Source organism: Lytechinus variegatus, chromosome 1 (assembly GCF_018143015.1).
Source record: "Lytechinus variegatus isolate NC3 chromosome 1, Lvar_3.0, whole genome shotgun sequence".
NCBI lineage: Eukaryota > Metazoa > Echinodermata > Echinoidea > Temnopleuroida > Toxopneustidae > Lytechinus > Lytechinus variegatus.
Window position 1 is genome coordinate 90408799 of NC_054740.1, and position 17612 is coordinate 90426410.

The window sequence follows — 17612 nt, forward strand, 5'->3', positions numbered from 1 at the left end:
TTTGCACACCCCCGGTCATAAATGGTACGGTCCTATCCAACCGTACACTCAAGTCGTCGCTGTACGAATAATGAAAACGTGCAAAATTCTTCACGCGCTGCGTTGCCTAGCTATGCGTGTGTACTGTGTACTATACTGTGTACACACAATGCCATCGACTGAACCCGCCAAACTATAGTGACCAATTATTGCAAAAGCTTTTGCAAATGTGAAAAGTGACAGAGGTTTTTTTTATCCAATCAAAATCATTCTTAGGTATTCGCAATCTACAGCATTTTCTGCAAAATGTCTTTTTTTGATAGGGTCTATTGTGACGTATATATTTTTTTACAACAATGTGAAGTCGCACCAAACGTTTCGTTTCCCGCACTTGCCCATTGGCTCATGTACAAATGGATTTCCAAAATCATCAAGAAAGGTTCCAAAAACCTCAAAAGTGACAGAACTTAATTTGACTAAAATTAAATAAAAATCATATCATGTTCAAGGTGAGAATCTGCTCTATTCTATTCTGTTTTGATAGATCACCTTGTTGACGCGTTTGGGAGATATCTTAGCAAATCCCTCAAAAACGGCATATTTTCTATTATTCTCCATAGGGAAATAATTTAACACGCTACGCACTGCAAAAAAGGAGCGCAAACAAATTGATATGGGGGGTATTTCCATCCACATGCATTTCATTCCCGATCGGCCACTAAAATCTGATGATATTGCTTTGTGCGTTTGTTGAAAAAAAAGTCAGGATTTATTTTCCCCCTTTTTTGGAGGGGGGGGGGAGAGGTATAGTCGTAGCTAAAAACTGATCATCTTAACTTTAACCATGGACCCTACCACAAACCTTTTTCCTCCAAACCATTATAGTTAATGTAGTAATGCAATCGCTAAGCGCAAGCTCATTTTTTTTTACATTCAGACAAAAAAAGTGTAAAAAATTAAGTAAATGAGCAAAATGAGCAATTTTTGTAATCATGACTAAGGACGTTTATCTAACGAAACAAATTATTGATGCAAGCGTGCATTTTGTTTGTAAGCACATTAAATTTTTTTTATATTCTGACCTGAAAAAGTTGACATTCTAAGCATTTTTTATGATCAGGATACAGGATGCGCGAAGCGCGAGGTTTTTATTTTATTTTTTTTACAATCCGACCTGAAAACTGCACAGTTCACATGGTTTAAGCACGTTTTTAAAGGGTTACATAACATTTGCCCCCGGCGACAATTGCTCCGCTCTAAATTCCATACACTAATCGAAATACCAACCCTGGGTTTGACAGTCTACCCTAAACTTGACATTAATAAAATAAAACCTGTTGCAACCCTAACTCTACAACCGCGTAGCCAGGATTTCATTTTGGAGGGGGCGGTAATATGATTTTTGTGCCAATGTAATTTTTATTTTGAGCATGACAATAAATTTTGAATATCTGAATGCACGCGAAGCATGCCAACCGCGAAGCGCGCTCCCTAGGGATGGGTGCATGAAGGGGAGTTTCCCCCTCCCGGGGCGAAGCGCCAAGCTTTCGGTGTTTCATAAATTAAGGAGCCGTCTTTCTTTCCTCTATAGTACCTATATCCGCTCCAATTCAGTTGACTATATTTTGATTTTGAACCTTGTATTCAAAAGTGGTTGTCAACGCAAAAAAAAGAATAAAATGGAGGGAATTAAAATAATAATTACAACGGGCGAAGCGTTGAAGCTAAAGCGTTTTATTAATATTTTTTCCAAAGAAAACGGTCTCGATATAAAGGTTCTCTAAGTTAAAATGAATGCTTCCCTTGGAAAGATCAGATTTGATTACAAACAAGAATATCTTTAACTCGCAAAACAGAGGAGAAGAAAGTGTATGCTGGGAGGAAAATATTCCTCCCCGCCCTGAGCCATGAAACTCTGAAAGGGCGGACGTTAATGTATATATTTTTAATACCCCATCGGCTCTAATTCACTTGATTTTCTAAGATTATTGAACTTCATTATAAGGAAAATAGTGCGCAAAAGTTGAAACTTCTGTGATTTATTTAAATTATATAAAAAAGGATGATTCCTTTGACTAATATCCTGAAGTGCTTCATTTTGAATAATAAAGAAACTTAATGTCATTCGGAATTTCAAACTGAGGGCGCAAAACAGGACAGGAGATGAATGTGCAGGGATATGACACGAATTGCATAACTTCCCTATAACTTCCTCTTTTTAAATATAGGTACCTGTTTGCCCCGATAAATTATGGTTGTTTATATAGTAGGTAATGAGCTGAAAAGCGGGAGAAGCCCGGGAGGAGGGGTCACTCTTCACATGGCCCGCCACGCACCCGCTGCGTCGAGAAAAAGCGTCGAAATGGTCCCGTTTCAGGCACTCAGGCGGCGTCGACGTCTATGGCAAAAAGGGTAGCATTTCAGCACTATTTGTTGGTAAATCGCCTTTTAGGGTAGCCTTCTCGCTCTCTTCACGCAAATTAGGGTATAGCTAATTTGGTTATGAAGATCATACGCCATTTAGGGGTGCAGATCTGATTTCAGCACGATGTCCAGAACCTATAAGCCAGGGGTTCTCAAACTTTTTCCATGAAGGGCCAGATTAAACTCCAAGAAAACATGAAAGGGCCAGGGTGAAGTGGATACTTAGAAGGAAAAAAATGTGCGCGAAGTGCAAAGACCCTTGCGGTTGGGGTCCTAGATGCTCTCTTGTGCAATCTGGCGCTTATTTGGGAGCATTTAATCCAACATTAAAAAATTGTATAAGAGTTTCATATGGAACGCAGGCAAAATTAGAAAAGATTCCAAAATACAGCGAAGGTCAATATTAAAGATAACAAAATTGTAGTACTTTGTTAAAAGGAATCTAGATTGTACCTATACATACCTGGTATTGGGAAGACAGATAATGTCTTGAAGTATCAATTTTTTTTTGTAGTCAAAGTAGAATGAATAATAGAGCATGTCTATTGTAGACTCTATCAAGGATGTCAGTCTCCTAGTCACTTTCAATATGGGAAACGTGACAGTCTGTCAGCAACAAGTTGCTTGAACCTTGGCACAAAATGTGAAATTGCCAAATGTTCAATGGTCAAGCAGCCCCCCCCCCACTTTTTTTTCCAAAACCATGTACAAAAACGTAAAAATTACCATATGATTGTGATTTTCTTGGCATGGCCAGCCCCCCCCCCCCACTTTGAAAACTGTTCCGAGGCTCCTGTCAAGGTACTTCGGTATGAGTTAGTTCATTGAAATGTTCATATTGTGGAAAATGCACTTTCTAAACTTTGTTTAAAAGTCAAATTAATTTGACTGCCATTACTTTTATTACAATTAGGTCTACATGGAAACACAATGCAATCATATTGAGCTATGTTTCATATCGAGACTTAAAAGTAATTTAAAAAAAACAGCAGAGCCTCGCGGGCCGGAATGAGAAGCTCCACGGGCCGGATCCGGCCCGCGGGCCGTAGTTTGAGAACCCCTGCACCTATAAGCCATAAACATGACGGGCGTGATTTTAAGGGATACACAGTCCTAACTCGTCTTTTTGGCTCTATACTATAGGCAGCACACATCACCTATATACCAACACACCCACAGGTATCAAATTAATCGATTTCGATGTACGCCACTTTGGACTCAGGAATTTCCCTGCTCACGCCAGGGTGGCTTTTCTCATGGGTTACGCCATTTAGGGTTGCAAATTTAGTTAATATAGTTTCGCCGTCCGAGTGTGCATTTCTGAGGTTGTCGGACACGGGTGGATAGTGCTCAGTCCATGTGGAGAGTGACCCCCCGGGCCGGGGGGGGGAGAAGTTGCCTATATGGAGGTGACGGCAGAATTGGATTATACCCGCGCTGAGTCGACCCGACCAGCTAGAAGTTGCGCGACCAAATTGAAAAAAAAAAGATAATATACTTCGGATTAACTTTAATTCCACGGAGCTATAAAACATGTCTAATTCAATGCCCTATACATTTGAACTTTAACTGGCAAGAAACACACATAGCTGAGGTGGAAATACAGGGTTAGAAAAAGGGTAAGGGGTAAAGCATTTGTCATTTAACCGCGAGCAGCCTGGAAGCAAAAGACAAGAGTGAAGGAGTTTCTCTTTTGAGAAAAAATAAAGAATAAAAAGAAAACCCCACAAAGCTATTTTTCTTCCCTTCACTCCCTTCGCTTTTCCCCGGGGGCTTTTTCTTTTCTCCTCTCTTTTATCCCCCCTTTTTTTTGGGGGGGACTTATTGTCGCGTGACCTTCAGGTTCACGGTAGCCTCGGCCAATGAGCTAATGAGCAAAACAATTTTCATTTGAAAAGGAATGAGTAAAATCTTAAAATTTCGCTCACTCTCACTTTTACGGTATACCCCCGATTTTTTATTAAAAGTTATACTCGGGGCCCGAGTATAAAAACTATAAGTGACTTTAACATAATATTCAGAAGTTGTTTCACACTTTTCGTTTACTTTCGGATCGATGACTGCAGACACATCTGCTCATGCACTTTTACAAGCAAGCTTGAAAAAATGATATTGAAATATTTTTTTTTCGTAATATGATTTTAAAATAACTTGATTGACACAAAACATCACAAGATATATACAAACCAATCTTATGCTTGCATTGTCACTGAGTTTGTGGAAATATGTTGAGTTTAAAATTGTCAAATCTCTATAGGAGTTTCACATTTCGAAACTATTATCTAAGTACTGTAGAGGTTTACGGTGTCATAGGCTGCATGAGCCGAAAGTGGGGACCATGCAAAAAACAAAAATCACAATCAGATGAAGTAATTTGTATGTCTGTTTGGAAAAACAAAAGTGGGGGCTATAAATGAAGACCCCCCCCCGGCTCCGCTAGTCAATTCTTTTAATACACTTATCATGGATACCGAATATGGACATCACGAGGACATAAACTTTTTTTCGGGCCTTTTCCGTATTCGGTCCAAAAGACCTTGGGTGCTTGCCCAATCCAATTTTCGGGCAGAGGCCGCGCCCATCGACCACACCCCTAAATCTAGGCGGCCGGAGGCTAGATGCATGATCCGTCTGTTGTCGCGTCGCGATCCCAGGACGACTCGACCTCGGCCTCCGGTATTGTGAAGCCGTGTGAAGGTAAGATTACGAGTAAAGTTAGTGGTTTAGAATTGTACTAGGTATTCTGTGCGCGTACAAAAATCTACGAGTGGTTCCTAAAACCACGATTTGGCCAAATTGCAATTTTAAAGATGAAAATGAGAGTGCAGTTAGCACTTTACTTTTAGCAAGGAAATCTCCCACCCACGCAGGTGGTACGGGGGCGAACTATGGTACGAACCAACACTGTCATGACTGTCAAGTCTGCCTCAGCTCCGGGGTCTGCCCCACCGTACGGTACCGCCTCGGCTCGAAATGAGCGGGTACATCACACTCACAGCCAAGTATTGGACTCTTTGGAGATGTAACATTTTTTGGCTCTTGAGAGTCTCATACCTTGATCACATTTGCTCCACGGCGGCCTCATGGCGAGTGGAAATCAGCCGTTTATTCATTTTTATTCAAACCACCACCTACCGTACCTGTACTACTACCTACCGGTACTAATCATGTAGCTGGCCAGTGAGTACAGAATTCAAAAATGAAAACCGCTGTTTTTGACTCGCCGTCATGACTGTACGGCCACTGGCGCTGTAGAGCATGAGTGAGGTATAGATTAGATCCTCACAACAGAGATGCCAAGTTCAAAGACCAGCTATGCGTGAGATTTTCTGTGAATCTGAGTGAGATCACAATTGTGTACAATGTCTAGTATGGGGATAGGCTGTGATAGTTGCATGAGACAGAGATTTGAGGGGATGAACAAGAGTCCAAAATGCTTGAGTCTCACGCATAATGCGTGAGACTTGGTAGCTCAGCTCTGTCACAAGTGACAGAGAACAATGTTATATCATAACCTTGTTTATACTTTATAGGACATAAAATGAGTGGTATAGTAGATCTAACGTTAGATCTAATTCTAAGCTATCTCAAGCAAAGATAGTGGAAGATTGGACACTTAAACAATTTTTTGAAATGCTCGATAAATGTTTATGCCTGGGAAAGGGCGCCCAACAGCGTTGAGTAAGTACGGTAACCCTTCGCATAACGGCACGCGAATGTGTATATAATGTATGGGGAGAATGAGAGAAGGGAGTTTGTTCATTGAATGAGTGGCTCAAGGGTGGCGCATGGGAATAAATCCACGTTTTATTACCAAGAAACCTCTGAAATATATTCATCTCAAATTTAAGGGGGAAAAATTAAAAAGAATTTTGAAATTTATGTAAAAATCGTCCTTCAACCCTTCACCATTTCTCTCATATGCTTTGTACACAACCACCTCCCGATACGCAAAGTTAAAAGTTGAAAAAAGTTGTTACTCAATCCTGTAGGGCGCTCTTTTAAAGCCAGTTTCGGTGTAAGATTTTTACAATGAATACCGGTATGCATTTTTCCCCACCTTTGCCACTCGGAGTATCAGAGAGAGTTTTAGACCTTGAGGTTCGGGTAGGTGGAAGTGTCCCGGGGGGGGGCACTCAACCAAAAAAGTGGTGGGGGTGTGCCACGGACGAGACGAAAAACTCGGGCCTTGGAGCTGGCTTATTGTAAAAAGAAGGGTCCTCGAAACGGGCTCGGAACGATAAATGTTTGTGAAAACGGGGGTCCTTGGAACGGATCGCCAGCGTGTGAGTGCGTATGCATCCCTATGGAACGGTCATGCGTGCATGAATGGAGGGAGAAGGTAAGAAAAACAAATAGGGAAAAGTGATCTAAGCCTGATGCTGGCAAAACAATGAAATATTTCATATTTGACACTATTTGTAGTAAAATAGGATTTTTTCTCAGAGTTCACCCTCTCAACCATAAAAAATCGATTGCATTCACTTTTACCCCATCTTGGAATTTGGTCCCATCAATTCGTGTCCAAGTTCACTTCCATAAAAATGAAAACTTGTATTTCCAGCCTGTCCAAAACTTTTAAGGCTGATGGAAGTCATTTGAAGAATTTGATATGATAATTTATACTACACACAACAAAGACTTCCTTATACTTCATTCAGGGTAGACCAAAAGCTTTGGTCTTTTTTAGATCTTGAGCATATTCTATTTTTTCAAATGTATATGTAAAATATGGAAGTCAAATCTTTTTCTCTCTATCATACTATTGGAAAAATGTGAAATATTGTCATGCCTTGAAAGGTATAAAAGAATGAATTAAAACACTATGGGTCAGCTGCTTATTCTTCCTTAATACATGCCTTTTTATTTAGGTCAGCTGTGGCTGTGGCATGTGCCCTGCAACATAAAAGTTAAGCCCCCGCCCTCCTTAACCAGACCAAACCAACCTACTGAGAGAACTGATAATAATACCTTGGTCACGTTTGCTCTACGGCGGCCGTACGGCGAGTCAAAAACAGCCGTCATATTCAATTTTATTCAAACCACCTTTATTTAGCTGGTACAAAAATTTTAAAACGGCTTTTTTGTCTCGCCGTACGGCCGCCGTAGAACAAATGTGACCATGGTATAAGAGTCATATTTTCTTGTACTACGCCCATCATCCCCTTTCTCTTTGTTCTTGCTCACATCATGCAGTGACACCACCATCTCAGGAAGATGCGTAAAGCAAGGAGATGTGCGTGGATGCTGGTGGGGTTTTCTCTCATAAGTGGTGCCTATTTCCTTTTTATTATCCATGAGGAACATTATGAATGGATGGATACAAGGACAGGTACTAGGATCAGACAGGCTCTTTCTCACAGTCAACATATCTTGACCAACACCAAAGGTCAGTTCAGATTAACACACTGTCCATAATGAGAGCGTGTGTGCTAATGTCCAGGGGTGCGACAGTTCTGACTTGATTTTGATAGCCTGTTGAGTATAATTATTCTGAAACCAGTGATAGTGATGTTCAGACACCATACAAGAAAGAGGAGCAACATATTTGTTAAGACATAATTAACTTAGAGAAAAAGTGTGTTCATTAAATGATTGTTTATTAGCTTATTATAGGAATTATTTTTTTTTAACAGGATGTAAGCTCATTACATCATATTTCTATCATAACATGCTTGGTATGCAATGTGATTAGATTTAGAGAGGTTTAAGGTGCATACAAGTCAGATATTAGCATATGAATTGAAAGTTTGTACAGCTCATAGAGAACTGTGTGATGGATCAGCCACAGAGTAAATGAGCACTGGTGTATTCATTTTTACAGTACTAATGTGCATAATCAATTCTTGATGTCAAATGTAGCTTTTTGCATGATAATAAAGCCTTAACAATCTTCAGGCAAGGACAAAGAAAGCTAAGTTAATACCCCAGCGCACTTCAAAAGATTGTATGTTTACCGACACTGATGAGTGTGTTTGTCAATCAGTTTTGTTTACTTCACTGTGTTCTGTTTACCTAGCTACCTCCAATCCTCTGTAAAGGGACCGTGTCTTGATTATAGAAAGCATATTGCTCAGGACCACATCTAGAATCCCAAACCAAACTATCAATCAGTAGAAAGCTGAAAGATGTAAAATAGTAATTTGTTTTCTGAAGGTAAAGATGTGCAACAGTGGAAGAAAAGAAAAGAAAGTTTTAAATCTAATAGGCAACTACACTGTAGTAGCCTTAAGTAACTGGACATTGGAATCTAAACAATTATGTATTGTTCATGTGGCCTGTTTGTAGGGGAGCAGTTGAAAAATGCTAAATACCTATCCAAATTTATAACGATCACTTACAAGGACTACCAGAATCTATCATCTGTTTGCAAATTTTTTGCCATAAATTGTAGTTCTGAACTAAAAAATGAGCACCACATCAGGATATTGACATAGCTTTCTATTTAAGAGAAGGGGGTCTCACCTCTCAATTTTTATGCACTCCAGGTATAGTTTTAAAGATAGCAATGCACTTGATTTGAGTGTTGCACCTACAGCTGGAGGGTTGTGTAGAATTCAGTTACACCGGTCATGCCAGCAAGAAATAACAACTCTATGATGGGGTTATATATGTTATTTGGTGTTGATCTTTGCGTGATAATGGTCAAAGCAAAGGCATCAACATAAATTACTTTCATAGCCAATATGCACTTGGTATCATGTCTTCATCCTTGTTAATGTGTAGGTCAACATTACAGTCGTGTCTGTATTAGCACTATGGTTTGACTCTGGGTTTTCAGGTTTTGGGTGACTTATCATCTATCAGAAACATTTAAAGAGCAGTTACAACATACATCATGTATCTTTTGTACCAAACACTTACCACAGGTTCATTATATTCATCAAGTTTATAACCATCTTATTGATTTTATTTTTAGAGTATTATCACAACTGCCCTGAGGATCCTGAATTTTTAGCTTCAATCAACAACACAGCTTATGGAAATATAGTGGAGAAAAAGGTATAAATATTTAAAAAGGTATAAATTTCAAGTTACTGGTAATGGTAGAAGAACCTCAAACAGTAATGCAGTTGAAATATTACAAATATAATTGAACATAGTGGCTTAGGTTTAGTTAGTGAATATGTCAATATGTGACAAAGGTCATAACTCTTGTGATGTCCTTCCTGATCAAGGTACATAAATAGTAAATAAGCAAGAGGCGAGGTCTGGCAACCACTTCATAAAAGGACTTGTTAGGTGTACTGTCTGACAGTAGGCTATAGTTTACCTGATTCTAATCCGATCAAAATAAAAACTCATGTGAATTGTTTAATATATTATTCAATTTGATACACATGTATGTATATATTATACATGTATGTATAATACAATATGATAGCATAATTATCCTGAATGTTTGAAAGAATGATAATAAATCGATTTCAAATTTGTGACAATTCCTCTGTATTATCATCCCCTATCCATTTCTACATTTTCCTTTTCAGACCAGCAATGTTGTATACATTAGTGTCCCAAAGTGTGGGAGTAGAACGTTTGTATGGATATCTTGGATCTTAAAGGACATAAACAACATCAGTGCCATCAGTGACTTACCTTACCTTCTTGAGAATAGTGAAGAGAACAAGATGGTAAGAAACTCAACTTATGAAGATTTGAAATACATCATCCTGGGTTATATATTGAAGAGTAACTTTGTGAAAAGTTTGCGGTATCATCCTAAGGGCTGAGCCACAGTGTATAAACATTGCTCAAACAACCAGCAAAAGAAGAACCGTTTTGCCATTTGTTTACATTTAATCCATATAAAAAAATTCCCCAGATTTGCTAAAATATTACACAGTTTACATATTTGAACCAACCAAGAAAATTAGGAATATTCCCTTTTGTCTTGATTATGAAAGATTGATATTGTAGACATTTTAGCTGATGTTAAACTACTAACATCAGTGTGTACATTTGGGACTTGAATAGGACATGATCAGATTCTGACAAGGCCAACAAAAATTTGTAAAAAAAATTGTACTCAGCATGAAATTACATTTTGTGCCAATGGATAATCCAAGAAGAAGTTATAGTATCATTAATTTTAAGCATTTTTATGCTCTTTGGTTCTTTTTCTCAATTTAAAAACAAGAGCTTGTATGAGCTTTTCAAGATAGTCTTGTGCAAATCAATGATTTGGGGGGTTTTGCATATAATGCCCTGACTTCAGCTTGGAGCTGATACATTTTTTAAGTCAAGAAAAGGTCTAACTCCTATTAGATCTATTGTTCAATAAATCACCTATAATGTGTTTCAATATAATTATTTCATCTATTTTTTTCATGTAATCTTTACTTGTAATTGACTTTTATAGATTTTGCCATCCAATATATTGAAGAGTGTTAAATATATATCTTGACACTCATGATGGCATACATGTAGCTAGGTTACTGGGTCTATCAGTGAAAGAATAACTTCATTCTGTATTTTTGTAATGAACAGATTAATCTTATGACTGAAAAGCTGCATTCGGTGCCTGAAGGTGCATTGTTTCATGGACATGTACGTTTCATAGACTTCACAGAGTGAGTAATATTTACTGCCAAATATCTTATTTTCTGAATCCATGCATTCTTATCTGTGAATATCCTGTTTTGAAAATCTTGTTCTCTGTCTACCTGTAGTCAACCTTGCTCTAGTTATCATCAAATAATTTATAGTCAAAACATTAAACTTTTCGCAAGACACCACGATTATCAATGTCAACATGCGTTTTTAATTAGTCAATTAGGTTGTATTTTTTAGAATAAAATACACAACATAAAGCAAGAGCAATAAACAAATAAATGAATAAAGTAGTCGAAGCATATTTAGTTTGTCACAAGTGTGAGCAGTGCTTTAAATGAAAACCAGAGTATTCTATTTCAAAACATGAAACTTGGTGTATTGTTACATTATACTGGAAGAGCTCTCTTTAACATATTCTGCCTGCATGTAATGTGTACATTTGCCAACAAGAATTCACATAATCTTTAAAGCACACATTGGAATCACATTTTCACACATAGTTTTAAGTTGAATATTATTAATGGAATGACCAAAATGTAGGAAGTCAATCTTGTTGAAAGAATGTCAAGGATGAAGAATTATACTTTGATCAGTTCATACTTGTAGAGGCAATGATTGTTTAATTCAAGTATTGTACGTATGACATTCCTTAAACTTTCCCTACTGTTCAGTATGGTATTCAATGGTAGCAAGTGATATTTGTTTCAAATGAAATATAACACAAAAGTAAGTTTCCCTTACCACGTGTAAATCAAAATGATGTAAATTTCTTTTGAAAATATTTTTAAAAAATGATTAGTAATATAATGTAATATTACTTACCATGTAAAATTAAATTGATTCGTCAAGCCATGGATGAGTATGAACGCATCAAAGGCAAAATTGTCACTCATGATATTTTAGTTGTTTTTTCAATTTTTTTTCTATTGAATGAAAAAGTGCTGTAGTTGTTTATTATCTACTTCTTTTGTATGGCTAGACCTACTCACACCTATCCTGATACTATCAAATTATAATCCTACACAAGTCAATGAGCTCAGTTTTAATTAGAATTTCCTTTATCCAGCACTCTTTAATTTGAGATTGCAAACCCATCCACTTTGTTGAGAAAAAAAATGTTCAAATGTCATTGTTTTACATAAGATATTCATATTCACTCATTAGTTGATAGTCAATGTGAAGAAAAAAAAGATCTTATCAATCTTATCATTTTGCTTTGAACCTTTTTATTAAAAAGTCATGTTTTTTGTGGTGTGTGTACATAAGTTGGCACCTGAACAGACCATTGTGGGGAAAATAATTGGGAAGATTTTGCTTTGATTTCTGCATTCAGGAGAGAGGAGAGTTTCATGAATTTTTCTTATAGAATTAGATTTTCATTTCATTTATTGATGACTGTCAAGAATATGAAGATTGTATTGATTAGTAAATGCATTTCATGTATTTACAAATCATTATTCTGAACTTGTAATTTCATGTCTGTTTTTTGGAAGTGTGAATGGCATGATGAAAATCTTTTGAATAGTTTTCAGTTTTTCTTAATGACTGTGAACAGTAGTTAGTCATGGTATGAATATACATGATTTCACTCCATTATATTAGCATAATGCCTGAGAATGATAATGATACTTTATCTTGTTGTTTAGCCCAGCGGTGATGCCTATCTATGTGAGCATGCTTCGAGACCCACTAGCCCGCCACATATCCTGGTACTATTTCATGCGATTTGGCGACAGTGATATGGATGCAAATAAACTTCATGAGATGATTGCCAATGAGGGTGTTGCAGCAGTTAATGAGGTGAAAACCTGCTCATAACATACATGTAGACTTTCTAGTGCTTCACACTACTGATGTTAGAAAATGAAGCTCTTTCAGCTAGCTTCCTCAAATTTGAAAATGCATTCTAAAAGGGTTTTTCATAGAGAGCGAACCTGGGCTTGAAGTTGTTATCTCCTGATATCATCTTTAGGGTGATTCAATAAAATCTGTCTATTTGTATACCTACCCCTAAGTTTTCCCCTTTTTAACTTCAAGTCATGAACTGCTCCACCCATTATAATATGAGAGCATATGAACAAGAAAATAGAGGCAGTCATTTCAGGAAGATCCAACATATATGGGAATAGGAGGTACATACTTAATCCTAAAAGGACTGATCTATTAATATGCAAAATTATTCATGAAAAACATTGTTTGCATATTTAACATCCAATTCTATCTTCAGATTTTCATTTTTTTTTTCTCAGATGTCATCTTTGTAATCTTATTTCAAGATTTCCACAAAGATAAACTGCGAAAGCCAAAGTTTTCCTTATGTATTTCTTTGTTTCTAGAATTTCTTATATTTCTTTGTTTTTTCATCTTTTATTTTTCATTAGTTTTTTCAATGGAAATTATTACAGACCATTTAAAAACTAAATTATATAAGCAGACCAATTAGAATGAAAAATAATCGCCCTTTTATGAATTTCATCTCCCATAGACTTTGTACACAAAGTATAAGATGATCCATTTTCGGCATGACATTGTATTATAAAAAGCAACGTGGCGTCGCAACTCTATACTCCTACATCATGAATTTAGTCTCAAAAGTTGCACAAGACTTCAAAGAAAAGAAAAAAGTCATAAAATTTTGTGGCTCTATCATTTTGCATTTCGGAAATATCGTGCGAAGCGTTGAGGGGGAAAGGGGCATCATGGCGTTAATGAAATTGCACTTTAGTTTTACTGTGCAAAAAAAATGTTGAAAGAAGGCATATTCTTCCATTAAATATTAAAAAGTATATTCTGACAATCATCATATGTGGTGGTTTTGTGTTAATAAATCACCATGTGCAAAGAAAGGAATGTTTTTTTAATTCATTAAAAATCGGTTTATTGACTGCTGAATTCGGTAATGCCCATAGTCTTCATACAGTGACCACCACATTCAATTGGTCAACATCTTTATTTTGTTTTGTTATCTCATTTCAGACCTATGACGATTGTGTTGAGAATGGCCGATCAAGCTGCACTTCATTGTACTATGTTAACATCAATATCAGGACCTTCTGTGGCTATGAGAGAAAATGCATGTAAGTAAAATTTTATTCAAGAACTTTCGGACAGGTAGCTTGATGAATGGTAAGGAGTTTATACATTGGTCACATTTGCTCTAAGGCAGCCGTACGGCGAGTGGAAAACGGCAGTTTTAACATTTTTTGTACCAGCTACAAATTGGTGGTTTGAATAAAAATGGCTGTTTTCAACTCGCCATATGGCCACCATAGAGCGAATGTGACCGAGGTATTAAAGATGTCAGGTTTTGTTAATTTTATCCAGTAAGAAATATTAATGATAAATGCCTTGCTGCACTCATGACATGCAGAGTATATATTGGTTTAATTCAAGCCAGTTGTGCAGTGATGTAATAATTGGAACATCATGCCTTTTATAGTTGAGTATCTTGCATTAATGTGATATACATATAGGATGGAATTTTGTTGCGTTTATGTTGTTTTTTATATTTTTTATTCTTTGGTGTATTATTTGATCTGTGAAAGCATAATTTGTCATGTTATATCCATTGTCCTTCCTAGATCCTCACCAGAGTATGCCTTAGAACAAGCAAAGCGTAACCTTGACAAATTCCTGGTCGTTGGTATCGTTGAGGAGTATGAAAGCTCACTTCGTGTCTTAGAACGTCTGCTGCCCTCAATGTTCAAAGGTGCCATGCATGAGTACCAGTCAAACAAAGGTAAGCGACTGCAGAGTATGTTATGAATTTATTTGATGGTACAGTAATTCATCTGGCTTTGATTCATGTAGATTTACTTTCTATGGCCCGTATTCTGAAGTCAGGTTTAACTTAGACCATGGTCTAACTGTGCTAAAATTATGGGAAGCCAATTTAATGTGCTCTTTCCTGATTCATCAATGGTGAAGGCAATCACCCTTTTATACTTCTTAGACAATTATGAATGATTTGAGCGCCAAATGAGCTGAAATATGATATTTCTACTGTTAGTGATTTATGTAACCATTGGCTATTCATACTTAAACTACTACTGTAAACCTGAGTTTAAGTTAAACCCTAGTTCAGAATACGGGCCTATGCCTCCACTTTCAACATTTTTTTTATTTATCCTGATTCATTGGTACATAAGAAAAAAAAGATTAAGGGAAGTTGAGATTGGTCCGAATGCAATGGTTTTCCAACTTAAGTGTACGGTACGATAAGTAGATTAAGAATAATAAATTGTTGGTTTTGGTCTTTTCATTGTTTTCCGAGTTTCCGATTAATTGTTATTTGGGCTGGAACGTAAAAAAGGGAACTATTGGATGATATGATGTTACAAAAAGAATTTGTTTATTGATATTCAGTGGCTGGCCACTTTAGTGTATTTTAAGAGGGGGCAAGATGTCCGAAAGATGAGCTATATGACTAAGAGCCATCTCTCTTAAGTAATATTTGTTTTCTCTTTTTCTCTTATTTTTACGAGGCCGAAGGTAATATTTTGAATAATAATATGCAACAATTTTTACAGCACTTAATAGACTGTTTCTAAGCCCATCATACTATTATCCCAGCTTTAGCATGGCTACTCTTTTCAAGTGCTCAAGTATTCAAGGAATTTCTTTCTACCCTGTACCCATTCACCACACCTGGGTGGAGAGTGGCAACTGCAGATAAACGCCTTTCCAAAGGACGCGCGTGCTGCGTTAGGATTTGAACCCAAGACCTTATGATTCAACGTCTGGAGACTTATCCTCTCAGCCACAACATCTCTACAATAATGAGTTGATAAATCAACCCACATTGTAGGAGTAACTCAAATTCTGTCCTAGTATCATCATATAATTTTTATCATCAAGCAAAAACAAAACAAGTCAAAGTTGTTCATGAACTTGACACATTTTAATTTCTTTGTTTTTACAGCACAGTTTTCTTCAGTGTCTAAGACAGCTTTTAAGAAGATGCCCACTACCAAAACAGTGGAGATCATGAAAGATAGGATGAAACTGGACTATGAGTTCTATGATTATGTCAAGGAGAGGTTTCACCGATTGAAGCGCCATCTAGGGATGGATCGATGCGAGTCTGTGTAGCAGCCATGAAATTTGTTTGTTTTTTTCCTCGGCTGAAAATGATGTATGTGGCATGGAGAAAGAGATAACAGTATTTCAACTGAAGTATTTCCTGAAAAAGGACAGTCAACTGCCCGAAATGTTGAGTGACCTCTCTTCACTTCATCCGGCTACTACTCAGACCATCGCTACTCAAGCCATATTCAGCTCATCTCATCTGGTTTACAGTCATATTCAGGACTTCACTCACTTATAAGAAAAGAATACCTCTAATTTCCTCTTTTCACCCTTTCTCGTCTTTCCATTTCAATTTTTCTGCCTGTATTTCTTTCCCTTCTTCATATTACACATGATGAACCGTAAAACCTCCACAATATATGAAAATATGTGTTGTTTACTGCTGTAAAGACTGCAGTGTGATAATCACTTTATCCAGCATTCTATGAAGGAAATTAAAGTGAAGTGTCACCATGACTTCAAATTGATTTATTACAAACAGAAAATTTTGAGAAAAATAAAGGGAATTATTGGCCAAAATACATTAAAGAATAGCAGTATCTGTTGACCTTTCAACTGCTATGACAAATGTGTGTATTAGTGAGACAGTAGATTCAGGTCATTGGGTTTTATCTCCAATTGAATAAATGATGAACACACTTATACACCAGTTCAGGAGGTGTCCAGTGCATCAAATTGATTTTGTGACTGAGATTTCCAGTTAAAGGTTCACTGCTTTAATACCTTTTTTTTTTCAGTTTAGATGATATTCTATTGCTTAGAGTTTTGTTAAAAGTATTTTATATTATCTAAAAATGTCTGATAGCCCCTTATCAGTTCATATTAAATCCAATAGATTGAACTGCACCTTCCTATACTCATTGGATAGTAGTTATATTGAATGCATGACCTGCACTCATGATTATATCTTCCTATTGAGTGACATTATGCGCATCACATGCTTTAAAACAAGGCCCTAGTTATAATTCAGTCACATTTTTAGCTTGATTCAGCTTGAACATGGATAATTGTGTTTTTATCTTTATTTCCAGAACAAAACCATGAAAATTTAAAGTTCAGTACAATTTTTTTTTGTAAATGTACAAAGAAACCAAAAATGAATTTGACATTGATTGGAGATATTCTTTTCATATAAACTGAGAACATTCAATAATTTTCTTAGAATTAGCATACTTATTATATTATATAAGTAGATTTTTGTAGTAATTTTCAACAATATAGGTCATATGAATTGATAATCCTATGTGAATGTGTGTGTAATCTTTGATGAAACAGATGTTTATGATAGTGTTATTTCAAACACAAATGTGAGACAATCATGGAATTCTGTAATAGGATATGTTTATGAGGCAATATACATGCTTCTCAAAATTAATAATATATATGCTTTAGCAATATGTAGTTAGTTGTTACGTCATATTTTTGTGAATATGTAATAGATCCTGTTTTAAATGCCTTTATTTATTTTTGTAAATTTTTGTAATTTATTTCATGTCTTTCATTACTACACTATGAAGTTGAAGAGGGATAGTTTCAACCCATATAATAAAAGGTAATCAGGCCTT

The 17612-nt window shown here is 36.5% G+C and overlaps 1 protein-coding gene across 1 annotated transcript; it reads left to right on the top strand.

Annotated features, from left to right (window-relative positions):
• Positions 1–5001: 5001 nt before the first annotated feature.
• LOC121428172 (uronyl 2-sulfotransferase-like) lies at positions 5002–16535 on the top strand. Its single transcript, XM_041624781.1, has 9 exons — positions 5002–5100; positions 7600–7792; positions 9323–9405; positions 9894–10037; positions 10894–10976; positions 12606–12759; positions 13936–14036; positions 14541–14698; positions 15881–16535. The coding sequence occupies exons 2-9, from the start codon at positions 7621–7623 to the stop codon at positions 16048–16050; spliced, it is 1065 nt and encodes a 354-aa protein (XP_041480715.1). The 5' UTR covers positions 5002–5100; positions 7600–7620; the 3' UTR covers positions 16051–16535.
• The last annotated feature ends 1077 nt before the right edge of the window (positions 16536–17612 follow it).